Source organism: Gadus chalcogrammus, chromosome 20, assembly GCF_026213295.1.
Source record: "Gadus chalcogrammus isolate NIFS_2021 chromosome 20, NIFS_Gcha_1.0, whole genome shotgun sequence".
Taxonomy (NCBI): Eukaryota; Metazoa; Chordata; class Actinopteri; order Gadiformes; family Gadidae; genus Gadus; species Gadus chalcogrammus.
Window position 1 is genome coordinate 12658029 of NC_079431.1, and position 25448 is coordinate 12683476.

Sequence of the window (25448 nt, forward strand, 5' to 3'; positions counted from 1 at the left end):
AGCACATCCATATATTAGCTCTTCATGTATTATGCAGTCTCATCATCAGCACTTGAGATTAGTTTGCTCAAAAGGCCCAGACACAGACAGGGCCTGCTGGGCTGTTATTGCATACCAGCGGAAGGCCGAAGGTGTTAGAAGTAGAAAGGGTTAGAGAGAACAGAATGGAAGCCAGCAAGTGTTGTGATTGAACAGCTGGCCAGGGGGAAGTCTCCTTCGCAGCGTCTCACGACACACAAAAATAGAAACACACACCACCAAACTGTGCACTGCCAGGCTTTTCCCTAATTATCCTCTTTCCATTTCGCTTGTAATATTGTATTTTGCGCTCTCTTTCAATCACTCACTCACTCACTCACTCACTCACTCACTCACTCACTCACTGACACTCACTCACTCACTCACTCACTCACTCACTCACTCACTCACTCACTCACTCACTCACTCACTCACTCACTCACTCACTCACTCACTCACTCACTCACTCACTCTCTAAACCTCTCTCTCTCACAAACTCATTCTATTGCTCTCTCTTCCTCCCCTCTCCCCCTCTCTCCTGCTCGCCTCTGTTTTTCTCTCTCCTCCACTCGCTCCTCTCTCTCTCTCTCTCTCTCTCTCTCTCTCTCTCTCTCTCTCTCTCTCTCTCTCTCTCTCTCTCTCTCTCTCATGGAGTCACAAGCACTCTCTATCAAGCCACCAGTTTGTTAAAATAAGTGTTCTTACAGAATACATTTACATGTTTTGTCTAAGATTGTGTGTCATGTGGTGAAAGTGATTTCCAATCACTTGTCATTTCAATTTCAATGGCCGTCAATGCAGCATGCAGTGGAGAATTAAATTGTATGAAAATGTGTATTCGGGTGTGTGTGTGTGTGTGTGTGTGTGTGTGTGTGTGTGTGTGTGTGTGTGTGTGTGTGTGTGTGTGTGTGTGTGTGTGTGTGTGTGTGTGTGTGTGTGTGTGTGTGTGTGTGTGTACCAGGCAGCACCTGGAGATGTGTGTATATGGGTATGCAGCTGCCACTGTTGGCCATGCTTGAGATGTCACTCTAACCCTTCCTTCCTCCACAACACTTTGAATGCATTAATGTATGTGTGTGTATGTGTATGTGAGTGTGTGTGTGTGTGTGGGGGGGGGGGGGGGGGGGGGGTTGGTATGTGTGTGTGTGTGTGTGTGTGTGTGTGTGTGTGTGTGTGTGTGTGTGTGTGTGTGTGTGTGTGTGTGTGTGTGTGTGTTATTTTGTTAGAGTGTGTGCGTGTAGTAAAAAGTCAAAATTAAAATATCTCAAGATATAATACTTCATACTCACCCATGACAAATACACTCTATAAACATGTATAGCTCCCCATTTGTGTCTGAAAGACATTCGTTTTTGTCCGCCTATCTCTATAGTCAATTCACGGCTGACCTGTTCAATTAGGGAGTTTGGAAGGAGTTTGATGGAGGTCAGGAATAAGTATGGATGGTTCTATGTGTGTGTGTGTGTGTGTGTGTGTGTGTGTGTGTGTGTGTGTGTGTGTGTGTGTGTGTGTGTGTGTGTGTGTGTGTGTGTGTGTGTGTGTGTGTGTGTGTGTGTGTGTGTGTGTGTGTGTGTGTGTTTGAGAAGGGAGGCTGTCAGAGTGATTAAGTCGATCTCATTTGTGTTTCAGCGAGGGGTCCACTTCCTCCTCACACTGTCCTGGATATAGAGAGGCTGTTGCAGTAGTAGTAGTAGTAGTAGTAGTAGTAGTAGTAGTAGTAGTAGTAGTAGTAGTAGTAGCAGCATTACAGCTACTGGAATTGTTTGGACTCAAGTCTTTAGGGACTGACTCAAATTCGACACAATGGCGTGATTGCATGCTCTAAAATAAAATACAGCTAACTTACAATATGTTCGATTTACCACGAGCGTTTTAAAGGAGCGCTGCAGTCCAAATCCATAATATTGGAGAGTTGTCTCCGCTCCTCCCCGACCTCGAAGCATACGCGGGTTGCCAGGTTGAAGACACGAGACGTACTAGAGCGCAAGACGAGATGAGCGCAACATTATAGTTGGAGACGAGTGCAATTATTATATTTGTTTATTATGTTTTGCAAGTTATACACCAGGTCAAATGGCATCCTCTTGAAGTCGATCTGGGCTCTAAGCTGTCTCCCTTTCAAGAAAATACTGACTGTTATCAGAGAGGCCATTGTTTCGATTCAGCATGATTGCTTAATCTCATCAGTGTATAATTTATTACAGACAATTTGTTACATATTTTATCTTTAAACAAACATCTCTGAGGGGGTTTCTGAATGAAAAAAAATCAATAGACCTACATTAGACCTAGGACCAATGGATTGATTAATCGATTTGTTGATCGAGTGATTGATTGATTGCTTGTTTGATTGATTGATTGTTTGTTCGATTGAATGAATGTTGATGAACTTGCCATTAAAATAATCACTTCACAAAATATGTATCAATGAATATTAAGCTATAATAAACACATAGAAAAAATTACTTTGTTTATTTTGAAAAAAAGATTTATACAAATTAAGTTAATGCATAATAAAGATTTAAAATTCTTCTAAATACGAGCCTATTAACCGCTTAATGTGATAACAGGCTTTTTGCGATTTGCTCCCCAAATCACTCCCATCCCCGGGGTTCCTCCCACTTCCCTCCCTCATGAACACAGCCACGCTTTCAGCACTGCTTCTTTCTGTATTCAAAATCGCTCAAATCTGGACCGGATTTAGCTCTTAGGCTACTGTGTACAAGAAACGCCGTTTCGTTCATTACGGTAAATTAATCGGGGGTTGTATTCAGGAGCCTTCCCAAAACGCGCTGTGGACCCAACTATCTAACTTCTACCCAAAAGTTTTTTCAAAGGAATTTGGTTCATGTTTCAGCCGCGCAAAGACTGGACGGAAACATAATTTCACGTCTGCCAAGGAGCTACATTTGACTCATAAGTAAAAGCGTTTTTTGTTTGGCATCAGTGGTGATTGTCGGCAGCCACTGGAAAGGATTTACAGAGAATGGAGCGGTCCCGTTAACTTGATCGCTTTGGCAGAGCTCTGTGCCAGAACGGACTCCTGTTGTGCTCCTACTGTGCAGTTGTGTGTGTGCTGGACATCCCGCCACGGAAGCTATGGGCTGCGGGTTAAGAAAACTAGAGGACCCGGAGGACAGCAGCCCCGGAAAGATCTACTCCACTCTGAAGAGACCGCAAGTCGAGACCAAAACAGACGCCGTGTTCGAGTATGTGCTCCTCGACTTCAGTCTGGAAGGTAAACCATGATCATATTTATTAAAATGTTATATTTTGCATTGTCTAGTTGGACTTCTGAGACGTGAACACGGTAAACTAACTCTGCCCTTTAAATCTATATTCTTCAGGGTATGAAAATACATTGTTTTGTTCTTAAATCACTTTTCCCAAATGTGACTTACTGCAGGTACATACTAAATATCCTAGCAACCGTGCAGTTCATTCAGCCGATCTGAAAATAGGTCAGACTAGGGTTTTTATCCTCCCTACGCGACCAGCCCATCTTCTGTGGTCGCACACGCACGAACTCACATGCACACGGGGACATGCTACACTACATCCCATGGGGAATGTGCAGGTCGAAATCTCTGCTACCCTATGCTCTACCACACATGCTGTTGAAAATTGAATTAAATCAGCAAATGCATGATATCCTCAAGATGTTGTTGTTGCTAATCCGCTCATCTGTTGCTGGTTTTCACTGACCTATTTGGAAGCAACCGGCCGTTAGCTTATTGAATGGGGAGCTCCCCCCATGTAAACAGTAGGCCTCTGCTCATTCATGAGGTTAAATATTAATATTTGTCTAGAGCTAACAAGTGAGAATCACAAACAATTCAAACAGGCCGTTGTATATTTTATATTAAAAGTTAACTTATTTGTGTAGGGGCTTTCAACATCCAACATCAGTCTGGGGGCCTGATTGTGTGTCATTCTGGTCCCTTCCCCTCATCTCTGTACTGTGGTTTAAGGAAGTTCCAGAAGCAGACTGCATCATTTTTAAGATTTGCACCTGTGTCAGACTGGAAGTTTGAGGATGAATCATCATAGAGTCTGCAGCCAAACATAACCACAGCCATGCCAGCCTCTCCCTTCTTATAAGCACTGTGGTCTGGTGTTGGTCCGGTCCTGTGTCTCAACTTGTCCACAGAAACCTTTGCTTCTATTTCGTGTTGGGTGCTCAGATTTACTGTTACGTTCTTTAGTTGCACACGTTGATGTGTCACGGCTCGGAAAACATTTGTGAGATCTCACTGACTGATTTCAACCGATATGTTCGTATTGCAAAACGATGTGTGAGATTGTGCCATAGGCTGCTCTGAATCCCCAGAACTTGGTTCAACTTCTGGACGACTTGGGGAACAGCCGGAAGTAACATCAAGCTGCAAGCCCGGTTGGTGCTGGACCGTTATTTAACAAACATGGGTCAGTCTCATGCATTCCTGAGGGGCACCTGGGTGGCAGATGCTGCGACACAACCAAACAAGTGTGTTGTGATGCTGTTATGCAAGGTTACCCCCTGAAAGTGGAGCGGCACCCCACTGGGCCTGGCAGTGCTGTTTAGTTGGGTTCTATTTAGAATTTTCAATTTTTTGGGGGGCATTTGGCTTTATTTATTTATTTTTTGCTTGTTCAGATTGCGTGTACACGCAAATGTAGTCATTTCTACATTGAGGCTTGGATCCAATGCAACTTACCCATTTTAAGCATGCAAGCAAGATTTAAGAAGATACACAATTTATACAAATATACAAATGTCTATAGGTTTAGTAGTGGTAATGCAGAATACATAAAAGCTGATTAACTAAATGTGAAACTCTTAGCTTGTCTCTTAGTTTGCTCACCAACACACTTCATTTTCACACTTCTACTTCACACAGTCTGTCAGCATCAGCCCTTTAAGACTCCCCGTTTGGTTGCCACTGTCACATGATGAGAGACTGTTTATTATATACCTATTAAAACTCACCAAACACACAGGAATGTCAAGAGGACATCTGTTTATATAAACTTCTTCACGGCATTCCAGTGGGATGGAACTTCTCTGAGACCTTTACCACTCTGCCAGATAGGGATAACACTCAAGGGAGTATTAAATATGACATGCATTCTACCATGGTTTACAACATGGTAGAATGCAAGTTCTATAACCTTGGAAACGAAAGTGATGGACTCGGCTGCCCTGAGACTTGTAGAAATGGTCTAAATCTGGAAACAAGACTGAGATGGAGAAATGAAAGTGGCCTATTTTAACCAGTCGGCAAACAGTGTCCTATTGTTCAATGCTTCAACACAATTACCAACACAAAGGGACTTTAAGACCTGATGGCTGCCTTGGTTCTCCTCGGGCTATTCAGGATCATTAACTAGCACTGTGGGCAATCATGCAGCTGCACAGCAGTAAAACACCAATGGGTGGCTCCATGGGCCTTCACATCCCCACTATTGAGACCGAGGGGACCGCAGTTATGGAAGTCTAGACAACCCCCGTCGAAAATAAACTTGTCAAACACACACTTCCCTACCATTGAAATGATGGAGGGCTAGCTCTCACTCACCAACCCACACACACGGACTGAATCCACCCCCCCCCCCCCCCCCCCCACACACACACACAATGCCCAACTCGGCCTGCTGTCCCTTGTAGCGTGTAGTACCTGGTTCAGTGGGGCCTCCTTCACTGGCCCATGGCTGGTCCAGGCCCTCGTAGCAGAGCATGGAGGGCTGGGAGCAGGGGGCAGGCGGCACATCAAAGGACCTAATGGCTGAGACTTCCACCTGAAGTCATTACTGCTAGCCGGGTCCAAGGCCCATGGCCCATAACACACGGTGTCTTTGAGTGAGAACGCTAGCTTCCTGTGAGCAGGCTTCTTGCTTTCAGTGATATTGATTGATTGGTTTAAGCCGTTACCGAACTCTGTAAACAAGTAAAAGTTGGATCTCCTCAAGAGATATCTTTTAAGTTAATCAGCCACAATGGGGCAAACTTGTGAGGTATCCATTGGTTTGGATATAATTTGTGTATTGGAGTAATGGGCATGAACCTAGACCAACGGCCTCAACCCACCAGACAGGGTGGCGGTTGGAAGCGAGCCTGTAATTCAGCCCCTCGGTGTACAAGTGGCATGGCTGGACTCACTGAACTCGCTGAGGAGATGGAGGGTAAATGAAGCATTGAAACGGGGGCAAAGCACTGGGTGAATGAAACAAGAGTCCGGGACTGTACGTGTGGGGTGAGAGGGCTTTATAAGAAGTGATGTGTGCTCATTATCCGTTGGGGAGTGAGGATCGGGAATGGACAAACTTCAGATCAAATTCAGGCCAACATTTGAAGACAAAAACAATGTGTCTACCACTGACGCCTTATCATCTAAGCCCCTCTGGCTTGGTGCAGTATATTTCTCTATTCCCCCATAATCTGTATTAATTTCAATCACACACATTGCCATCTGCCATAGTCTCTGTCTAATCTGAAAATCTATTGGATTTTATGTGATTTAAAAACAAATATATTCATTTTGAAGGATTATATTTGTAGGGCACCTTGGTATGATGTTACCACACAGTGGTAAAGAAATATCCCACACAGTGTCTCACTCTCTCACGCCAGACCATATCACCTCATCTCTCATCTCTGTGTTAAAGGCCTCTGTCTGCTGTATTTCCATTATTTTCCCTGGACTTTTCTGGTCTCTTGCTCCCTTTCAGATCCCGCCTCATTCATTTCTTCACTAGTGGTGTCACTGTCACTCATTCCCCCGTTGCCAAGCAGCCTTCTCTTTTTTCACACTTCCACAAGCACTCTCTTTCACACATGGGCTTTCTGGCTCATAAAGTCTATTTTGTAAAGCACCACTATTCTCCATTCCTTCTCCCTCCGTCTCTCTGTCTCTCTGTCTCTCTGGATTCTTATTTGTCGTAGCTTAGTTTGTCTCTCCATCCTTAGTATTTTCTTTGAGAAAATGAAAGACTTTCCCTTTAGTACAGTCTTTCACTGGCACTGCCATGAACCCCGTACTCAACCCCCACCCCTCTCCTCCTCCACCCCCCCACCCCCACCTCTCTCCCTCTCCTCCATCACCACCACTGACTGTGAACACCACCTCAGTCTCCGTTATTCTCTCTTCCTCCCCCCACGGTCCCCAGTCTTTCAACCACATATAGCAGTCACACAGAGGCCTCAGTGTGACCGATAGCAGGGGGGAATATCCCTTCACAAAGGCCTCGATCAGAGGTGTGCAGTATGTGTCTAAATAGCCGCGACGATATGGTTCTCTTGGGGGGCCACACACACACACACACACACACACACACACACACACACACACACACACACACACACACACACACACACACACACACACACACACACACACACACACACACACACACACACACACAGCTGTGCAGCTCTGGTAGACTCCTTGCATTACAACTTCTTTATTACATTGACGTTCTAAACATCCAAAGATGTCAAAGAAAATTGAATAACCAAGCGCACGCTGGATTGACAGGCGGCCAATTGGATCATAAAAATCATAAAATCGAGTGCTGGTTATATAAAATTTACTTTAGTGAATGCATTAGCAAGCTTTGAGTTGAACCTCAGCGACGGGTAAGTAATATCTTGTTTGTGTGTTTTAGTTCTACTTTTTCAGTAGCTCTGTTTTGTTCTCTGCTCTATGGATTTTCTTCTTTTTGTGATCTGACTACAGTCCTCCATTTGAGCCAGTGAGATGGTACTGCTCTCATCTGTGTACCGTCTCAGCTGTGTTGAGGAAAATGAGGGGTGGCATAGATACCCCCCCCATCCATCCCTCTCTCCTCCCTCACTCACACGCCTTTTCTCATCTTTTTTTTCCAAATGTTTTGTTTTCAAGTGCGTTTCCTTTTTTTAGGCTGGGAATGTGCTAAGTATGTTTTATGTCCTTAGTCCTTACCGCACCCCACCGAAAGTCCCCCCCTCCTCCCCCACCACCCCACCCGTCACCCTTGTTTCTCACAAGCAGAAATGTGGCAGTGATCCAGCTCCTCTGTGAATAGCCGCTCTTTGTGGTCACAGGAAACGCGGTGTTGCTCACAGAGATTCCTGGCCAGGGCCTTGAGAATGAGCAGCCAACACCACAAACAGGGCTCTTACTCTACTGGGCTTCTTGGATCGTGCCTGAATATTTATTAAGATGCATGAAAACGCCTGCTTGCGTTTGTGTCACAATATCCTGTTGACCCACAATCTCAACGGTATCCGACTGACGCAAAAATGAACATATACATTTATAAATCTTTGTTACCACTCAAAAGGAGAACATATAGATGCGTATCTGGGCTCGTTTCCCAACCACGCCTTCATCTGGGCGCCGAACATCACAGCCAAACCACATCACTCAGGAGGCTGGGCAAACGGGCCTAAAAATACTGTGTGAGTTTTTACATACAATCTTTATATAACATGTGGCACAGGGTTTTCTTGCCTCGCATGCTTTCATGGCTCAATGGTTGTGTCATGGAGAATCACACCTCCGGTCTGTGCGGTGGATGGCGGCATCACTAACCCATTGAGATTGCAAAGTCACATCGTTTAGTGTTGACTTTGACGACGCAGTCACGTGTGTGCAGGAGGTGCTGATGGCTGATGATAACGCCTGACTCGCTGCTAAAGATATAACTGGGTTCGAACATGCAGGGGTGGGGCGACTCAGGTAGTGTGGTGGGAATACTGCAGGGAACCAAGTTATCCACCGAATGATGCCTGAGACGTTTGTGCACAAATACAGTCACCTCAATTAAACGTGTTGTTTGTCCTTGGAATTGACTTCCAATATGTCTCAGACTAACTTTCGGCTACACGGAGTTGAGTGTAATTGTATATTCAAGGCAATGTAAGAGTTGAAAAGTAACACACAAGAATTATTCTTATTTATTTTTTCACTATTTATCTAGACATGAACACATGGAGGAAGGAAAGGATAAGTACGAAAACAGGAAGTAATAATACAGTGAGGCCAAAGTCTCGGCTGAGTAAATCCAGCTGCAGCTCCTAACGGTAACCTTACTGCCTCATTAAGGACCGAAAGAGAACAAGCAAGTCTACTCGTTTGGTGACTTTTTCGGCACATGAGTCAAGGACATAAGTAATGTTACGAGCTGCACCTGTGACTGCTGTGCCGTGTCAACCTCTCTGCACAGTCCACATAGGTGCTAATAATGACGTGTTAATTAGTGTAATTCTAGCTCAGTTGAAACTTGAAAGTAGCGCTTTACTACTAGGCATGTTAAAGGGTAAAGGTAACCCCCGCCTGATTTAGCAGGAGAACTCCCAGCTTGGAGTTACCGAAAAAGAGAATGTCCCCCAGTTCAACAATTGATATATTTTTGCCCAACATAAAAGACTGTTCACCAACACTTTGTGAGCCTGAAATAGAATGGGTTTCAACTGAGAGAAAACTTCTTTGGTTTTCCTTCCCCTTTAGATATCATGTAGTTGTAGAGAGATGGAAGGATGAAGGACAGTAATGCATCAGTAGAGGGCCAATACCTGCGTTGTTTGTCCTTTTAAATCATTACAGTGTGTTGTTTGTCGCACTACGCTGCTTTGTTAATAGGGACAAAATATGACAATTGGTACACATGAAATACCTTTTCAATACTAAGTTCTAAAGCATTTAAATACTAACTACATAACAAATGTATATGCAAGAACATAAGTTGATTGCCTTACCAAATGACTCCATTACTCTGTATTTATATGCAAAATTTTAAGTGATTGTGGAGCTAGTTTATCTGCCTAGTCCCTGATTAATGGAAGTTAAGGGGTAATAGAGGGGGGCCTCTAGGATGTGGTCTCATGATGTCATCGTGTTGATGTGCAGCTCTTGTTCAGTCTGAGGCTGAATGAATGGAATGCGTCCATAATCGGCATTCCTCACTAACAAAACGTGTGTGTGTGTGTGTGTGTGTGTGTGTGTGTGTGTGTGTGTGTGTGTGTGTGTGTGTGTGTGTGTGTGTGTGTGTGTGTGTGTGTGTGTGTGTGTGTGTGTGTGTGTGTGTGTGTGTGTGTGTGTGTGATCATTAGATAAAACACTCATCTGTCTCATTACTGATTAAGTTCACCCATTCCAACATCCCCATTTGGCCTTAAACAAGCTATGCCGATTATTTGATATGCAGCAGATAATATCTGTATGTATACTATAGATTAGCGTTTCAACCAATATACCACAGCATGTTTGAATACTTGATTCTGATTGGTCAATGACGTTCCAATGCTGTGCATTATTTTTTAATAACGGCAAACCTCTGCCTTTCAACAGCTCCAAACCAATGCGCTACAATTCCAACATTTAAAGCAACAGTCAAACACGACTACACAACAGATGATTCCTTGACAACATAAAAACAACATGCTCAAAGCACCGCAAAGGAATAATCAATTCGGATGACGTGGCGATAACACCCTGTTCATTCTTTCCATATAGTTGATGATTAATAAGAATCGATTTATTTTGTTCAGACTTAATTGCCCCACACTGATCTCCAGTCACTGTATATCCTCACTAACCCCTGCCCCTGCCTCCCTCTACCCAGGCAGCCGCCCCACGGTGCAGTATGTGTCCTCTCTGTGCGAGCTGCCCCAGGCCCTGCAGCCCTACTACACCCAGGGCTACGTCCTGACCACCCTGCACCCCATCATCCTCTCCGTGGGACGCAGCCGCTCCCTGCCCTTCAGCCTGCTGTACCGCGCCATCCTGGCACGGCCCAAACCCAGGTTGGTGCGACTATGGCCTCCCTACAGAGCCCTATGGCGCCCCAGCGACAGCCGGTCGCTACCAAACGTGAATTTATTGCCTGCATGAGGATGGACTTGCACCGTGCAGGCATGGATGTGTGGTTAAATGAATGCACAGACAACCCATGCAGACATGCATGCAGATACACAGACACACACACACACACAGACACACTCTCACACTCACACTCACACTCACACTCACACTCACACTCACACTCACACTCACACACACACACACTACTGCTCACCTAGACATACACTCCATCTTTCTGGTAAGTAGATGAAAGATGGATGAAGACTGCTTTATATTTAATGTGGACAACCAGTGGGTGGTCATAGTGGCGTTAGGGGAACCCCTCTCACAGTGTTTTGGCTCGGCCTGGTTGCTGTGCCAGCAGGCCATAACCAAGGATTGCCATTGGCTAGAAATGTACCCTGACAACAGTCAGAGGCCTGTCGGCGTCCAATGAAGATGAATGTCATATTCATGAGAGCCAAGATTTGGACGTCTGTCTGTAACACAAAAAAAAAGAAAAGAAAAGTGGAGCTCCATATGAGTGGACATTTAAACCCCTCTTAGGTATTCGGATGCATTTTTTATGAATACAATTCTTATTACACTTTCTTACACAAACGCTGCAAAACACACCACGCCTTGAACCACCAAGCATTAAGGCAGGAGCTAAAAAACTGTTGAGAGGCCTAATAAACAATTTAGGCACAGGGTTGAATGGTTTTCAAGTGTCAACTGTTCTCCTGCTTAAATGCTGGGGAGGAAGCTGGCAGACGCCTCACGCTGGGCATGTAAATGATTGATGTCTTCACTGTCTGCAACGCAACGATTACAACTGAACTATGAACCAGCCACAGCTGGGGAGGCTTTTTAGAATCACGCAATTCAACAAATTAAATCAGCCCCTTTTAATTATCAATCCAAGTGATTAACTATGTAAATGTCATTCGTCATTGCTCATCAGTTTTGCTAATTGAAGTGTGTGTGTGTGTGTGTGTGTGTGTGTGTGTGTGTGTGTGTGTGTGTGTGTGTGTGTGTGTGTGTGTGTGTGTGTGTGTGTGTGTGTGTGTGTGTGTGTGTGTGTGTGTGTGTGTGTGTGTCAGTTTGCAGCCGATGTCTTTGTGTCACAGTGTGCCCATGCTGAGGGTGGAGGAATGGCCGCTACCGGGAGATTCTCTGACCGGCGACACCGTCCGAGCCCTCATCGACAGAGTCAGTAACACACACACACACACACACACACACACACACACACACACACACACACACACACACACTGTTTTGAAATGAACGCAGAACTACAGTTATTTAAACCAAGTGAAATCAAATGTCAGCTCTGCTTCATATGAACTTAACCTTTTCTAGACAGAGAAAATGATTCAACCATTGCCATTTGAGGAGGATAATGATTGTAAAAGCGTGGTGCGTGTGTGTCCCCGGCGACAGGTGAACAGCAGTTCCCGGGGGGGCGTTCGGTTCGTGTGCTCGGTGCTCCAGCAGATGAGCGGCGGGGGCACCGGCAGGGTGGGCAGTCCCAAGCACGGCTGTCGCTCACCGCCGCACACCCCGCCCAGTACCCCGCCCGGCGACCGGGAGGTGGAGGAGAACAGCTACAGCCCCGGTGAGGGGTCCAGTCCTCCTCTCCCCTCCCCTCCACTCCTCCTCTCCCCTCCCCTCCACTCCTCCTCTCCTCTCCCCCCACTCCTCCTCTCCTCTCCTCTCCCCTCCACTCCTCCTCTCCCCTCCTCTCCCCTCCCCTCCACTCCTCCTCTCCCCTCCCCTCCACTCCTCCTCTCCCCTCCCCTCCCCTCCTCTCCCTCCACTCCTCCTCCCCTCCCCTCCTCTCCCTCCACTCCTCCTCTCCTCTCCACTCCCCTCCCCTCCTCTCCCTCCACTTCTCCTCTCCCCTCCAATCCACTCCTCCTCTCCTCTCCTCTCCCCTCCACTCCTCCTCTCCTCTCCTCTCCCCTCCACTTCTCCTCTCCTCTCCAATCCACTCTTCCTCTACTCCTCCTCTCTCATACACTCTTCTCTCTCCTCCACTCCTCCTCTCCTCTCCAATCCACTCCTCCTTCTCCAGCTTTGTTATGAACCAAACCTTCTACATTTAAAGCATCTTTTTAAACCTTGTGTTGAACCTTTTTAACCTGATGCTTTAGATGAATACACTGTATTGTACTCTTGAGGAGGCAGCTGCTTTTATAGTCAATCAACACATAAGGAGTTGGCACGAGAGTTCATTGCTTTAATCTTTAAAACCTGTATATAGGTTTACAAAATGAATTCTGTTGGTTTAAGAGCGTCAAACAAAGCTGTAATCTAATTGGATCAGGGAGGTCAGCGTCAACCAAAGTGGAATATGTCCGAGCTGTTTACTAATCCGAGCTGTTTGCTACAGCCAGGGTAGTGCTAGGTTGGGCTTCGTCACTCAATTGTGCGGTTTAATGCGTTGATGTGAAAACAAATAATTATTTCTCCATCCCCTCTCTCCCTCCCCAGACCTGAGACTGTTGGTGTTTTTCCACTCTTGGGCGGCGGGCTGCGCACCTCTGGACTCGCTGGCGTGTCAGTACCACCAGGGGGCACTGTCCATGCGGGTCTCCAGGAAGGGTCAAGTGGTCAGCGCTCTGGAGGCCGATTGGCTGGAGCTAACTGCCGCCTACTACCGCAAAGGCTGGTCATTGGTTGACTCATTCGTCTACTGGGACAAGCCCAAAGGTACTACCCTAGAAACCGTGTACCTCATTCAGGATTTAAGATGTTCACTTTTTCCAGCACATGTTAAATGTTGTTGGTTTGCTTAAAGGGACTGAGTCAGTCCCTAGTTTGCTCTATGAGACTCGGTCACTCTGTGGAAATGAATACAATAAAAAACGTTTTCAATACAGCAGATAAAACAGCTCATAGGTTGTCGACACCAGTAGGGGGCTCTCACCAAATTTTGTACTCTTCAGTTTTGTACTCCATTCTGACCCAGTTCAGTCGGTCATGGCACCCACATGTACACATCCACAAATGCATTCATAGAAATTGCTTATCCACTTCCTGTTTTGGCTACGGGGCCCTTTTGACTATCTATTTATAGAACTCTCATTTGAACCTCTGCGACCTCATTTCCTCTTCCACTGCTGACTGGCAGACATCCATCGGCTACTAGAGCATCCTAAATCATCCAAAAGATTTGTATGGATGTTGTACAAGTCTTGTTGTTACACAACTCTGCTAGTCTCTACTCTGAAGGCAGAACCCATACATATCGGTTTCTACACATACATACAAACCAAAGTCTGTCGCAAATTGGAACTATACACTCACACAAATGCACCGAAAGACATACTTGCATACACACACGCACACACACACATGTGCACACACAGACGCACGTGCACACAAATGACTTGGCCTAGTTCTCAGATCTAGTTCATGGCCATCCCAGTGGCACACTTGAAGCGCAAGTCCCGCGTAGTTCTCTGTGCATGGATGATCCTACAATGCCTAAGTGTGTGTGTGTGTGTGTGTCAGGCGAGCCCGTCCCCAGGTCTATGGAGGGGTTGTTTGTCTATGAGGAAAGAAGCACCTGCCCCCCCGCCAATGACACCATCGTGGTGGAGCAGTGGACCGTCATAGAGGTCAGTATGGGAGCACGGGATTGGCTGTCTGCATGTGTTATATGACGGTGGTAGTGCTTCATGCTGCTGATCCGAGGTGGACCGTTAATGAAATGACGGGTTTGTGTCATGAATGGAACGCACAACCGGCCTGTTGAGTGTAGTATCTGGTAGAACTGTGTTCATCACAGTTATTCAATTGGGATGAATGGGGCCTGTTTGGCAAAGTTGCAAAAGCAGAATATTAAACAAAACTATGGTGAGCAATGTGTTATTCTACAATGTCTTCAGCTCTTAATGAAACCAGATGAAAAACGGATTGTGTTCTCACATTTATTTTTGTCAAATGTTAATCTCTTCTTCTTGTTTCCTTCATTTATTATGTTATTTGCTAATACAGTGCAAAGAACAGTCTTCATTATGTAAAAAAATAACAACAAAGCTCTTGTAGTCGGAACAACAATGATAACGAGGTCCCATTTCAACAGACATTGGCTCTCGGGAAGTGGTGTTGAGAATAGAGAGAATGCATGTAGGTGTGGGGGAGTTGTAGTGAAACCTGCTGCAGTATGAGGAGAACTTGTACTTGGCCTAAAGTGTGTGTGTGCGCGCGTGTGTGTGTGTGTTTGTGTGCTCAGGGGTCCCATGTGAAAACGGACTACGGGCCCCTTCTTCACACGCTGGCCGAGTTCGGGTGGCTGCTCACGTGTGTGCTTCCCACACCGATTATCCGACATGACAGGTAAACAGTTGTATCTCGCATGCACACCAGCTCTCTTTCTCTTGCTCTCTCTCTAAATATCTGGATAAATAACCTCTGGTTGTTGGTCATATGTTTTTCATATGCCTTTTCCATGTATTCTTTGTGTGTCATTTGATCATTTGAGCTGCTATCAGGCCTCTTGCAAACGAGTTGCCTGACCTCTTCCTTAGTAGAGAAAAGTCAAATAATCAACAAATAAAAAATATATATGTATGCAAACTGGCCTTTGCTCCGTCTCCTCTTCCAGCGATGGGAACCTGGCTACCAAGCAGGTGGTGTTCCTCCAGAGGCCAGTCAGAGGCCAGCCAGCCGGGCAGAAGAAGGGCCAGGTAAGCAGGGATGGCATTCTGTCCTCGACATGAGCTCAATGGGTCATTGTTATGGCCCCTGCTGGTGAGAGACGCAAGTCCCAGTGCAAAGCAAAAGTTACGATACTGCCCTCTGTGGGACAATGTTTGAATAGCAATGTGGCAGGGGATATAATCTTGGACGTTAATTGAGTCATAATATATGGGTGAATAAATAGAAATACGATATAGGGAGGGAGAGGGCTGAAGGCTGAACATTTGCATAATCCAATTTGGTCACCGGGAAGCAGTGGGAACCGCTCAGATATGTATGCTTTGCAGATCTTCTCTAAATTATAATTTGTTGTCTTTTAACATTGGACTGGATGGCCTATAGTCTCTTTAAGATTGTTTGCTTAATGCTAGATTACCTTGCTGAGAATATCGGGGCACAGAGCAATCCTTTCAGATATGAATGCTCGCTGCTGTATAATATGGATGGCCAATCGCCTGCGATGATCAAAGTGCTAGAGGTGGAATTCATACCATACCCGGTTTATGATATTGATATTGATATGTCTGTGGAAATCCCTTCCTAACACATACATCTGACCTTCTTAAACCACTCTCCACTCACTTTTCCTACCTGGGTTCCTCTCCGTCCCCAGACCTTGCCGGCGCGGGTCTCAGTCTCCAGCCCCTCCATCAGCCTGGGAGCGGAGAGCCCCCTCCCCCCCATGGAGCTGTCTCCCACCGCGGGGGGCATCGGGGGCTTCCCGGTGTTTGGCGGCGGGTACTCCAGTACCCTGTCCCACCTGGAGGAAGGGGGCTTCGAGCAGGAGGAGGGCAAGGCGGAGGTCACCTGCATGTAAAAGCAGCTGAAAAAACACTTCCCGGACGGACGGACGGACGGACGGACGGACGGACGGACGGACGGACGGACGGACGGAGCCCTCCTCCGCCTACGGACCCCTCTGTCCCCGACTGAAAACCTAGGACTACGTACTGGATTATAGGAGGAGCTGGAGGGATCGTTCAAGGGCGGAAATGGATTGGTTGTGAGAACGGATCATGTTGTTCCTCCCAGTAGCTCTACACCTCGATTGAATACTCATCAGAAAGTCTTTATCAGCACAATGATCGATGATAGGCCTGTTAGGTGCTAGGAAAATATATTTGTTCCCCTCCACAGTTTTAACCTCCTTCCCTTTAACAGAAACTGTAACATAGAGGGACGTGAACTTGGCACTTTGTGTGTGTGTGTGTACTGTGTGTGTGTGTGTGTGTGTGTGTGTGTGTTTACTGAAGCCATAATTGTGTACATTGTATTACTTGCATATAGACCTATGTATAAACATTATGTGCAAACCATCGTTCGGGATGATGGTTAGCAGATGGCTAACGACGTTAAGATGCAAGACCCTTTTCAACCTTCTCAGCCGTTCTCATTCACTTTAAGGTAAACGCGTGTCGATGTTTGTTTATTTTGGGATGTTCACACAAAGATAGACACATCTCACAGGCCGGTCTTTGGGGAAAAACACTTTCATGGCATGGCGGTGGTCACCTGGAGAGTCGCCACAGCATTACCTTTAACTGCAGTTACCAGAGCAGTTCTTGACCACATATCTTCACTGTTTTCTTTGCTGTTTATTTTAACACGGTTTATATGTTGTTGTTTTTCTATGGGGCTTCTACATCTGCTAACCGATCATTGAAGTCTGAAAACATTCAGACCTAACTATTTATCTTCTGATCTTACATTTCTGTAATGTCTGTTCCAACCTAAGATGGTGCAGAATCGCCGTACTTATTCAGGGTTGCCCTGATCAAGTATAACTGGGTCCAGGGTGTTCAAAGCAAATAACATTTATCCATCTTTGTATGAGTTGTTACAAAGATATTTTGAAGGGGGAGCAGTAGTTGACTGGATTAGGTGTATTACTGAATTAGTGATGTGTCGTATTCGTTCGAACATACACTGAAAATCTCTGCTGGGCAACCGGTGTTGGGATATTTCGTTGGTGGCCGATGGGAGTCAGACCTGCATTGATATGTTTTGACACTGGTTCACTGATGTGCACAAAAATCTAGGATTATATCTCCAACGTGCTTATCGCTTTCCTTGGACACTTCTGTAGATCGCTGCTCAATGTTTCACATTGCCATGTTGCTGGAAACACACTCCTCATTGGTCCACAGCTTCATTACTGAATCTGGTATTTCAAAGAGTGTTGATTGAACTGCCAACCCTTTAATGCAAAGAAAGCAAATCAGACTCCTACGATAGGGCTGCATACTGCTGTGTGTATGTTGAAGGCCGACATATTGTAAGAACGAATATGACGCAAGTATTTTGTTACTGGGTTGTCTTTTGCCATATTTCTTTATTCAGTATCCGTCCTTTTCAGGAATTACCTGATTGCAGTATTATTATTCCCCATCTTTCTTTTTGGGAAGTTGCCAGTCTTTATTTTGCCTAATTTTACTGTATTAAAAAACTGCTTTACCCCATGTTTTAGCTGCAGTTCTTTCCCCTAAGTACATTTTATAGATGAGAATGTGTGTCTTTATAATGTATACATCTGAAATTATTCTTCCAAAATATTTCCATGGATGGCCTGGAGTTCATTGATTCAAATTAAACAGCTGCAGCATATTTCACAAAACCTTTCCCTGAGGGGAAGAACGATCACAAAAAGCTGGGTAACGTTTTTTTATTAACAGACATGTCAATGTCAACAGTAACAAAATTTGTTGTCCATTTAAAAAAAAAAAAAAAAGTGGGTAGCCAAGACAACGCTTCTCCCACAAAATAACTTAATTATGAAAGGGGGGGGGGAAGCGAAGGACGGTTGTGCTCCTATACTTGTGTATGTGTCTCCATCTCATCTCCACCATTCATCAGTCTGGGTTAGGGGTCAGGCTAACCCTTTCACTGTCATCCATTTCATATTGTTTTTCAACCAGTCAAATAACGTCTTAATAATGTAGCGGCAAGGGACGCACTTACAATATTTAGAATGTGGGCATGTCACAAAACCAGGATCGAACCAACAGGCCTTGCTCAAGATTCTCTACAAAGGATTTCAAAAGCCACATAAGAGAAATAGCACAACAGACTGCTAACATACAAAACTAGATTCCTTTTTTGCTCCCACTACAACACAGGCCACACTTACTGTATGTGTACAGTAAGGCCACCCTTAAACATCTGGTAGGCGACACAAGCAAATAGAGACGTGATATGACTAACAAAAACATTTCAAGGATCGGAAAACATTCTTCATTCAAAAGAAACAGGAGTTTGGGGGGGCATTATATACAAGTATTTCATGGTGTAAGTATGTGTGTGCGCCTTAGTCAGCAGTAGATGAACCCATCTTTAACGCATGGGTAATGTAAATCCAGCTGCCCGCAAATGTCTATCCAGGCTAGTGTGAGTATGAGCCGTGATTGCGACCCTGTCCCGTCAGATTTAGACCCTGCTATAGCCTGCTCGGACAGAGGTACAAATGGGATGTTCCAATTATCCCGGTTCTTCCATAGGATGGAAGAATTGAACACGCATACACCCCTGTGTCCTGAGAGCCACACAGGCGCTATAGTCGACATGGAGCTCACTCTGCGCTCCTGTTGTATGTAATGTACAGATTTGTGGTTGTGTGTGTGTAATGTGTAGTGGGATATATCTATATATATTTATGAGATGTGTGTGCGGTATATCTGTAGTGCGTGTCATTTATAACATGTAACTATGAACAAATGCGCGTGCACGCGACTCCCTTGTTGCAGCAGCGTGGGGGTCCTCTAGGCCTCGCTCTCCCCAGCGGACGAGGTGTTCTGAGCCCCCTCCTCCTCCTCCAGGATGGGCACAATCAGGTTGTCTTTGGACATCAGGTTGTACTTCATCACGAAGCGCGTGAAGCGGTGACATAGGAAGGTTTCGTTCTGCCGGCACAACAGGGTTTATAGTGGGATAACGTCGGCCATCGGTAGGCGTGAGCTTGAGGTGGTGACTAAGTAATCGAATAAGATAGGTGTTTATGTTACAATGGCCACAATGAAGTAATGTGGATCAAATATGCATAGAGCGTGATTCCCTTTCAGTGATGGATCGTGCTTTATACTTTTCCCATCTTCAAATCAATTCACCAACATTCTCCAAAATCTTGGTGAATCAACAGCTCATTTCCCAGGGGACACTTACCTCATACTTGTCAAATATTTGGCGATGGTGGAAGTATGCGTGCGAGAATATCCTATAGATGCGGCGGCACACGGAGCCCAGCTTGGCCACAGATGACTCCTTGATGCTAACCCTGGAGGTCAAAGGTCATGTTAACATTTCATTTTTTTTACCGTTGTATGTAATATTTCGTCCCCTATCGACGATGATGTCTTACCTTCCAAAAGTATAAACGGGCACAACTAGCATGCATTTATATTAAAAGCAATGTCATGCCAGTCAGACACTGAGGGACGTTGGTTGGATGTGTGGGGGCCAGTGGAGACTGACCTGCTTGGAAAGTATTTGTTGCTGTTGAGTAGGCAGGCAGCTCCATCCAGCGTGTGCCTGGTGTAGTCGATGGCAGGGCACTGAGGACACCACCGAGGGGATGGTGGATGAAAAACAAATTACTATTGAGCCGTTCAGCAGACACTCTTATCCAAAGCAACACAGTCATTTCATCGAGTCCCAAAGTCATTGAGGAGCAGGTGGGGGATACGCATTCTGCTCAAGGGGGGCAAGAGGGAGGCTGCACACAATTGGGATCGAACCCAGGTGTCTTTGTTTGGGAGCCGAACACCCGAGCAACACTTGCTACCCCTTAATCATTAATATATACAGTCTGAACGGTTAGGATAGTAAAGACAGCTCTGGCTGTATATGACACAACTTACCCAACAATATTGATTTTATCGCCAATATGGCATATAGGGACTACAGATGTAAAATAGTTTGTGTAACTAAATCTGGTACATTTACATGTCCTATGCAATGGACATGTCGATTAATGTACATTGTCCCTTTTAAATGAATAAATAAATATACACAAACACACATATATAATGTATATATTTAAGTAACATGGAAACACTTTCAATGTAATCAAGGGGTGGGGTTGGGAAAGAAGCTCACCTCTTTGGGAGTTTTGTGAGCAGCACATAGAAAGATCCACTGTTCGGTGGCTGTCATCTGGGTGCAGGTCTCTGGGTGACACTCGCTCTGAGGGAATTTAACAGTATGCATGTTTAAAATGTGCCGTAAATCTCACAATCTATAATGTTGAAGCACCGACATGAAAAATACACCAACCTGCAGTTTGACAGCTAGTCCATTGAGCTCTAGGCAGAATTGCCTGCAATTGAGATGGGCCAACGGGAATAAACATACAAAACGATATAGTACAATAAATTCAGATAGACAAAATCACAACTTGTGTGGCAAACGTTTCATGTTAATTCCCTTTCACTGACCGGAGATGCTCATACTTCCAGACCCCCTCGTCCTGTCCCTCTGGAGGCTCCAGGATCTTGTCGATGTTAGAACAGTCCGACCGGATATTCTGCTGGATGTACTGTAACAGTGAAGAAGGGCCTAGGTCAACACAAATGTTCCATTTTCAACACTAACTACAGATTGTTTAACACAATCCTTTTCAATCTCCCAAATATGATTCAAAATGGTTGTGAGGATTTGGACACGCACACACACACACACACACACACACACACACACACACACACACACACACACACACACACACACACACACACACACACACACACACACACACACACACACACCTGTTGGACAGCGAGCGTGCTGTCCATCTCTTCAAAGGATTCATCGGGCCAGTTGTAGAAATCCTAGATATTAAAACAATGACAACTTAGAGCAGTCATACAATGAGAAAGTTGGTACAATCTTGCTGAAGATTCTTCGATAACGTCAACAGAGGCTAGCCTGGACATCTACCTGGTGGCAGGCGTCATCTCCCGTTATAATAAGGCGAAATGTGGAAAAGCCAACACCGATAATAACATTTGATTGTAACACGTTACCTGGGGACTACGGCGTTAACAGTGGACCAAGTTAACCTGCTTCGTAAGAAAGATGTGCCATCGCATTTAGCGTTAGCATTTAGCGATGATATGGCACCAAGCATCCGCTACTACCATTTGCCCTAGATAGAATCGCCTTTTTTATTTTCCAATGACATTGAGGCTACTCAAAAGAAAAGTACGAGCAGTCTTGTAAATAAGAACAAAATCAAATACGTCAGCCTAGGACCAAACCACTCGTTGAGGAAATAGAGGATTCGCAGTCTAATGGCCAGTCCCAGGCCAAACCCTGTAGTCCGAGCCGAGGTCCACTTGTACAGGATCAGTGCGCCAGGAAACAAACGTTTTGAAATAAAACACAGCACTCATAAGCCTAGTTCGGTCCCATATAAATGTGTCGGACCTAAATAAACCCACCTTTGCTTTGGTTCCAGGCCGATTCCTCCTGAGAACTGCAGTACCCTCCGCCATGACCATCTCGACAGAATACCCGGATGACAATGAGACGCTCACTTGTACGTACGTCCCCATTCGTCTTTTTTCTTCAGAGGGATCTTAAAAAATACCACCAGTGTGGAGTCTTATTTATGTAACACCGTTACATCCATTTGTTTTGTACGTTTAGCATACTTAATGCAGTAAATGAGCACTTCGGTAAATTTGGTTTATAAAAAAAAAACACCAAAGCCTAATTGTGCTGGTTTACAATGGCATTTTTCCAGCGTAATGCGTAATGCTATTTCTATCGCGACATTTATTGAATCATGGTAAAACTTGTATAAAATAAAGACAAGACAGAACATAATGAAGAGTTCTTTTATTATTGTAACAAAAACATGATTTGGAATTATTTACAATTGACGGACAAATCAAAGACATTAATGAGGCAATGTTACTGCACTTCTGGGATGAAAAGGACGTTACATACTATAAAGCACTTTTAATTTTAATTTTCATATTTCCCCAAGATATCTGCATCACGGAACAGGAAATAGTCCTGCAAGAAAAAAATATTTAAAAGTTGTATTACATTTAGATGACACATTAATTACGTAATATAATGAATATGAAATATATTTTAAGTGGTGACGGTATACCTTGTCATCCAGAAGAACTTTAGTACCCCCATATTCTGGGAGGAGGACTGAATCTCCGACCTTCACGCAAACTGGCTGCAAAGCTCCGCTCTGAAGAATACAAATAATTATCAGCTAGAGAACATTACTTCTGCACAACTTCAAGTGACTTTGTTTTCTTCAATGATGAGGTAGTAAGTACCTTATTGATAGAGCCCGGCCCCACTGCAACCACTGTAGCCTGCAGCACCTTGCCTTGGGCCTTCTCGGGTAACATGATACCCCCTTTGCTCATAGTCTCTGCTGCCAGGCGTTCAACCAACACCCGGTCGAACATGGGGAGGAATTTTCTGAAAGCCTGGAGAAGAGAGAAATAAAAAAGGGGAGGGGGACATACATGAATTTATTTACAGTTCATTAACGGAGAGGGAAACTACATTAATCCACCGAAAAATGTTACAGCTAATTTTGAACACTAGGGGTCGCTCTTGATTCATTGAATAACCCTGCGTAAAAGAAAAAAAGAAGCCATGAATCGTGAGAAGGTTTTTCTGCCTGTAGTAATCGTCCTAAAAATAAATACATTCACATTAATGTTACACACATACACTTCCTTGGATTGTACAATTGTGTTAGTACGATTAGGACTGCGATTAAGCTAATACAGAACATCTCTAACAATCTTCACCCACCCAGGGCTGTCAAATACTTTGCAGCGATGATCCCATTTTGAAAAAGGGAGATGAATAAACAGGACAATCTAATCGAATCAAGTCTTGCACAGCCAAGTCAGGATTTTGTTAATAAGCTTTTAGATAGACATCCCTCTGTTAATCCACAAGGGGGATTAGGTTAATCAGTGTGGTAGTTTGAAAGAGGATGGTGTGTCAAAAGACAGGGGTTGAAGCAAGGGCACATGTCAATCTATTATCTAAGGAACCCAATTGAAGGTAGCATCAAAACCATTAGCATCATCCACAAAGAAGTTGTGTAACACTGATGACTGCATGTATAGCGTGATGTAGTTACAGTGTACCATCTTATAAAATACCAGTCTGACTGCAGCAAAGGTCTTTTGAGATTTAGAACACCAGCTGCAGCCAGTCAGACACTGTTGGATCATGGGATGTGTGACCTTGTGTGAAGGTTGTTGAAGAATGGGGGAGGTAGAAGGCCATCCTGGTTCCAGCCAGTTGAATGTCCCAGAGGTGATACATTAGCAGGGGAGGGGGTCAAGGGAGAATCTTCACCCATTCACAGAAGGACAAAGACTGATAACCTACTGATAAACCAGGGTATTTATTCAAAAAGGACTAGGATTTTGGAGGGAGCCAAGAATTTGCACAGTCTCAGAGTGTAGCGAAAGTTTCAACGGTAGTATGTTAGTAACCTTGACAGTTTGAAAAGAGTTCCACACATAATGTTATAACATTCAAGTGCTGCTTGTTAAGTGCCTTGTAAAACAAGTGACAACGTTGCTTGCCGACATTCAATCAATGACAGTTAGGAAATATAAATTGTAACCCCTGAAGAGTGGGCGTCTGTCCATTCACTCTTTAACATAGTTAATGATGTAAAAATAGTTTTAAAGAAAAAATAGCCCAGTCCTTATTAACATGATGCAATACCCCTTCATTATTTATAAAAAGACAAGTCACGCAGTATAAAAAAGGTTTGCGTCATCAGCAAACGCCAACATACTAATATGATATAAAACGTGTAGTGACGGCCAACTACTCGCACATAAATATCCTTCCGATCGAGACTTGATGTACCCAACTTGATGAACTCGAGGTTGTTTGGGCCCACCTCGTTTCATTCATTCATCCTTTCTTTTTTACAGAGTCACATGTCATTATTGCAACCACGAATTTTACTGTATACACTTATGTTAGCAACACAATTCACAAAACGGATGTTATGTTCAATGAAACGCAGTTAGTTTGTCATGAAACGGTGAGGTTAGGTAAGGTTACTTTACACTCACACTGAACACACGCAGTTAACTACTAGGTCACCGTGGGGTTAACTCGCATGTTAACTGGCTATGTATTCAATGCAATCTGTTTGACGTAAAAACCGAAATGAATGTTTCTTATTGTATTACTCTCCATCACAGCTTGACCTTGTCCATGGATCAAAGTTGAACACCGGCTAACATATCTTTAGCTAGCTGCTACCAGTAATAGAGCTAGGTCAGATTAATAATCTCTCTAACACCATCAATGAAACTGATAGTTACAATTTGACATAGCACATTGTCAGATTTCCTCGCAATCACCTTACCATTTTATGTATTTAGACTTGAGCTGCTGTACCCCGATTTCTTCGTGAGCGTTGATGTGACACACTGAGGCAGATCCACGTGAGGAAGTATCCAGAATGATCCGCGCATGCGCAATCAAGACCTTAATTTGATAGATGACCCGATGCTAGAATTTTCCATCCGCACAGGCCGCCACACAATCATAAATGTTTGCAATTAATGGAAAAATATATGGATTTACCATAGGGATTGATGTATGACATATAAACACAATTCATTTGTCGATTTTTGGCATTTGCAACAATCATCGAAATTGCACAACGTCAACTTTGACCTATAGTTTTGCTCCAATGGTACGCCCGCAAATTCTAGAAACTCTAGCCCCGGAACGAGCATTTACGAATAATATACTTTGCACTAAACCAAAAATAACGTTTTTTTCCCCATATAATTTATATAATAGAATATAAAGGTAAAATGTATGTCTTCATTCACTGAAAACACTGGCGTTCCAAAACAAAAGCAAACCTAATCTAAAGCAAGTAACGTAACTAGTTGT

At 44.4% G+C, this 25448-nt stretch overlaps 2 protein-coding genes across 4 annotated transcripts; one reads left to right on the forward strand and one right to left on the reverse strand.

The window, feature by feature from the left end:
- Positions 1-2629: 2629 nt before the first annotated feature.
- Positions 2630-19427, forward strand: rftn2 (raftlin family member 2). Its single transcript, XM_056579970.1, has 9 exons — positions 2630-3256; positions 10603-10783; positions 11924-12032; positions 12267-12441; positions 13320-13538; positions 14343-14449; positions 15067-15170; positions 15439-15520; positions 16147-19427. Exons 1-9 carry the CDS (start codon positions 3118-3120, stop codon positions 16348-16350), a joined length of 1320 nt encoding a protein of 439 aa, XP_056435945.1. The 5' UTR covers positions 2630-3117; the 3' UTR covers positions 16351-19427.
- LOC130373463 (MOB-like protein phocein) lies at positions 18162-25170 on the reverse strand. 3 transcript variants are annotated; one of them, XM_056579978.1, is made up of 9 exons: positions 24910-25170; positions 22826-22981; positions 21290-21352; positions 20960-21060; positions 20799-20841; positions 20622-20708; positions 19998-20077; positions 19689-19800; positions 18164-19429 (listed from the first exon to the last, which is right to left on the reverse strand). In XM_056579978.1, the coding sequence occupies exons 1-9, from the start codon at positions 24910-24912 to the stop codon at positions 19289-19291; spliced, it is 786 nt and encodes a 261-aa protein (XP_056435953.1). In that variant the 5' UTR covers positions 24913-25170; the 3' UTR covers positions 18164-19288. The 3 variants fall into 3 exon arrangements, with proteins under 3 accessions (XP_056435951.1, XP_056435953.1, XP_056435952.1); XM_056579976.1 differs by lacking the exons at positions 22826-22981; positions 24910-25170 and adding an exon at positions 21965-22079 and having other exon boundaries at positions 18162-19429; XM_056579977.1 differs by lacking the exons at positions 18164-19429; positions 19689-19800; positions 19998-20077; ... (2 more) ...; positions 20960-21060; positions 21290-21352 and adding exons at positions 22333-22544; positions 22645-22734 and having other exon boundaries at positions 24910-25018.
- Positions 25171-25448: the final 278 nt, after the last annotated feature.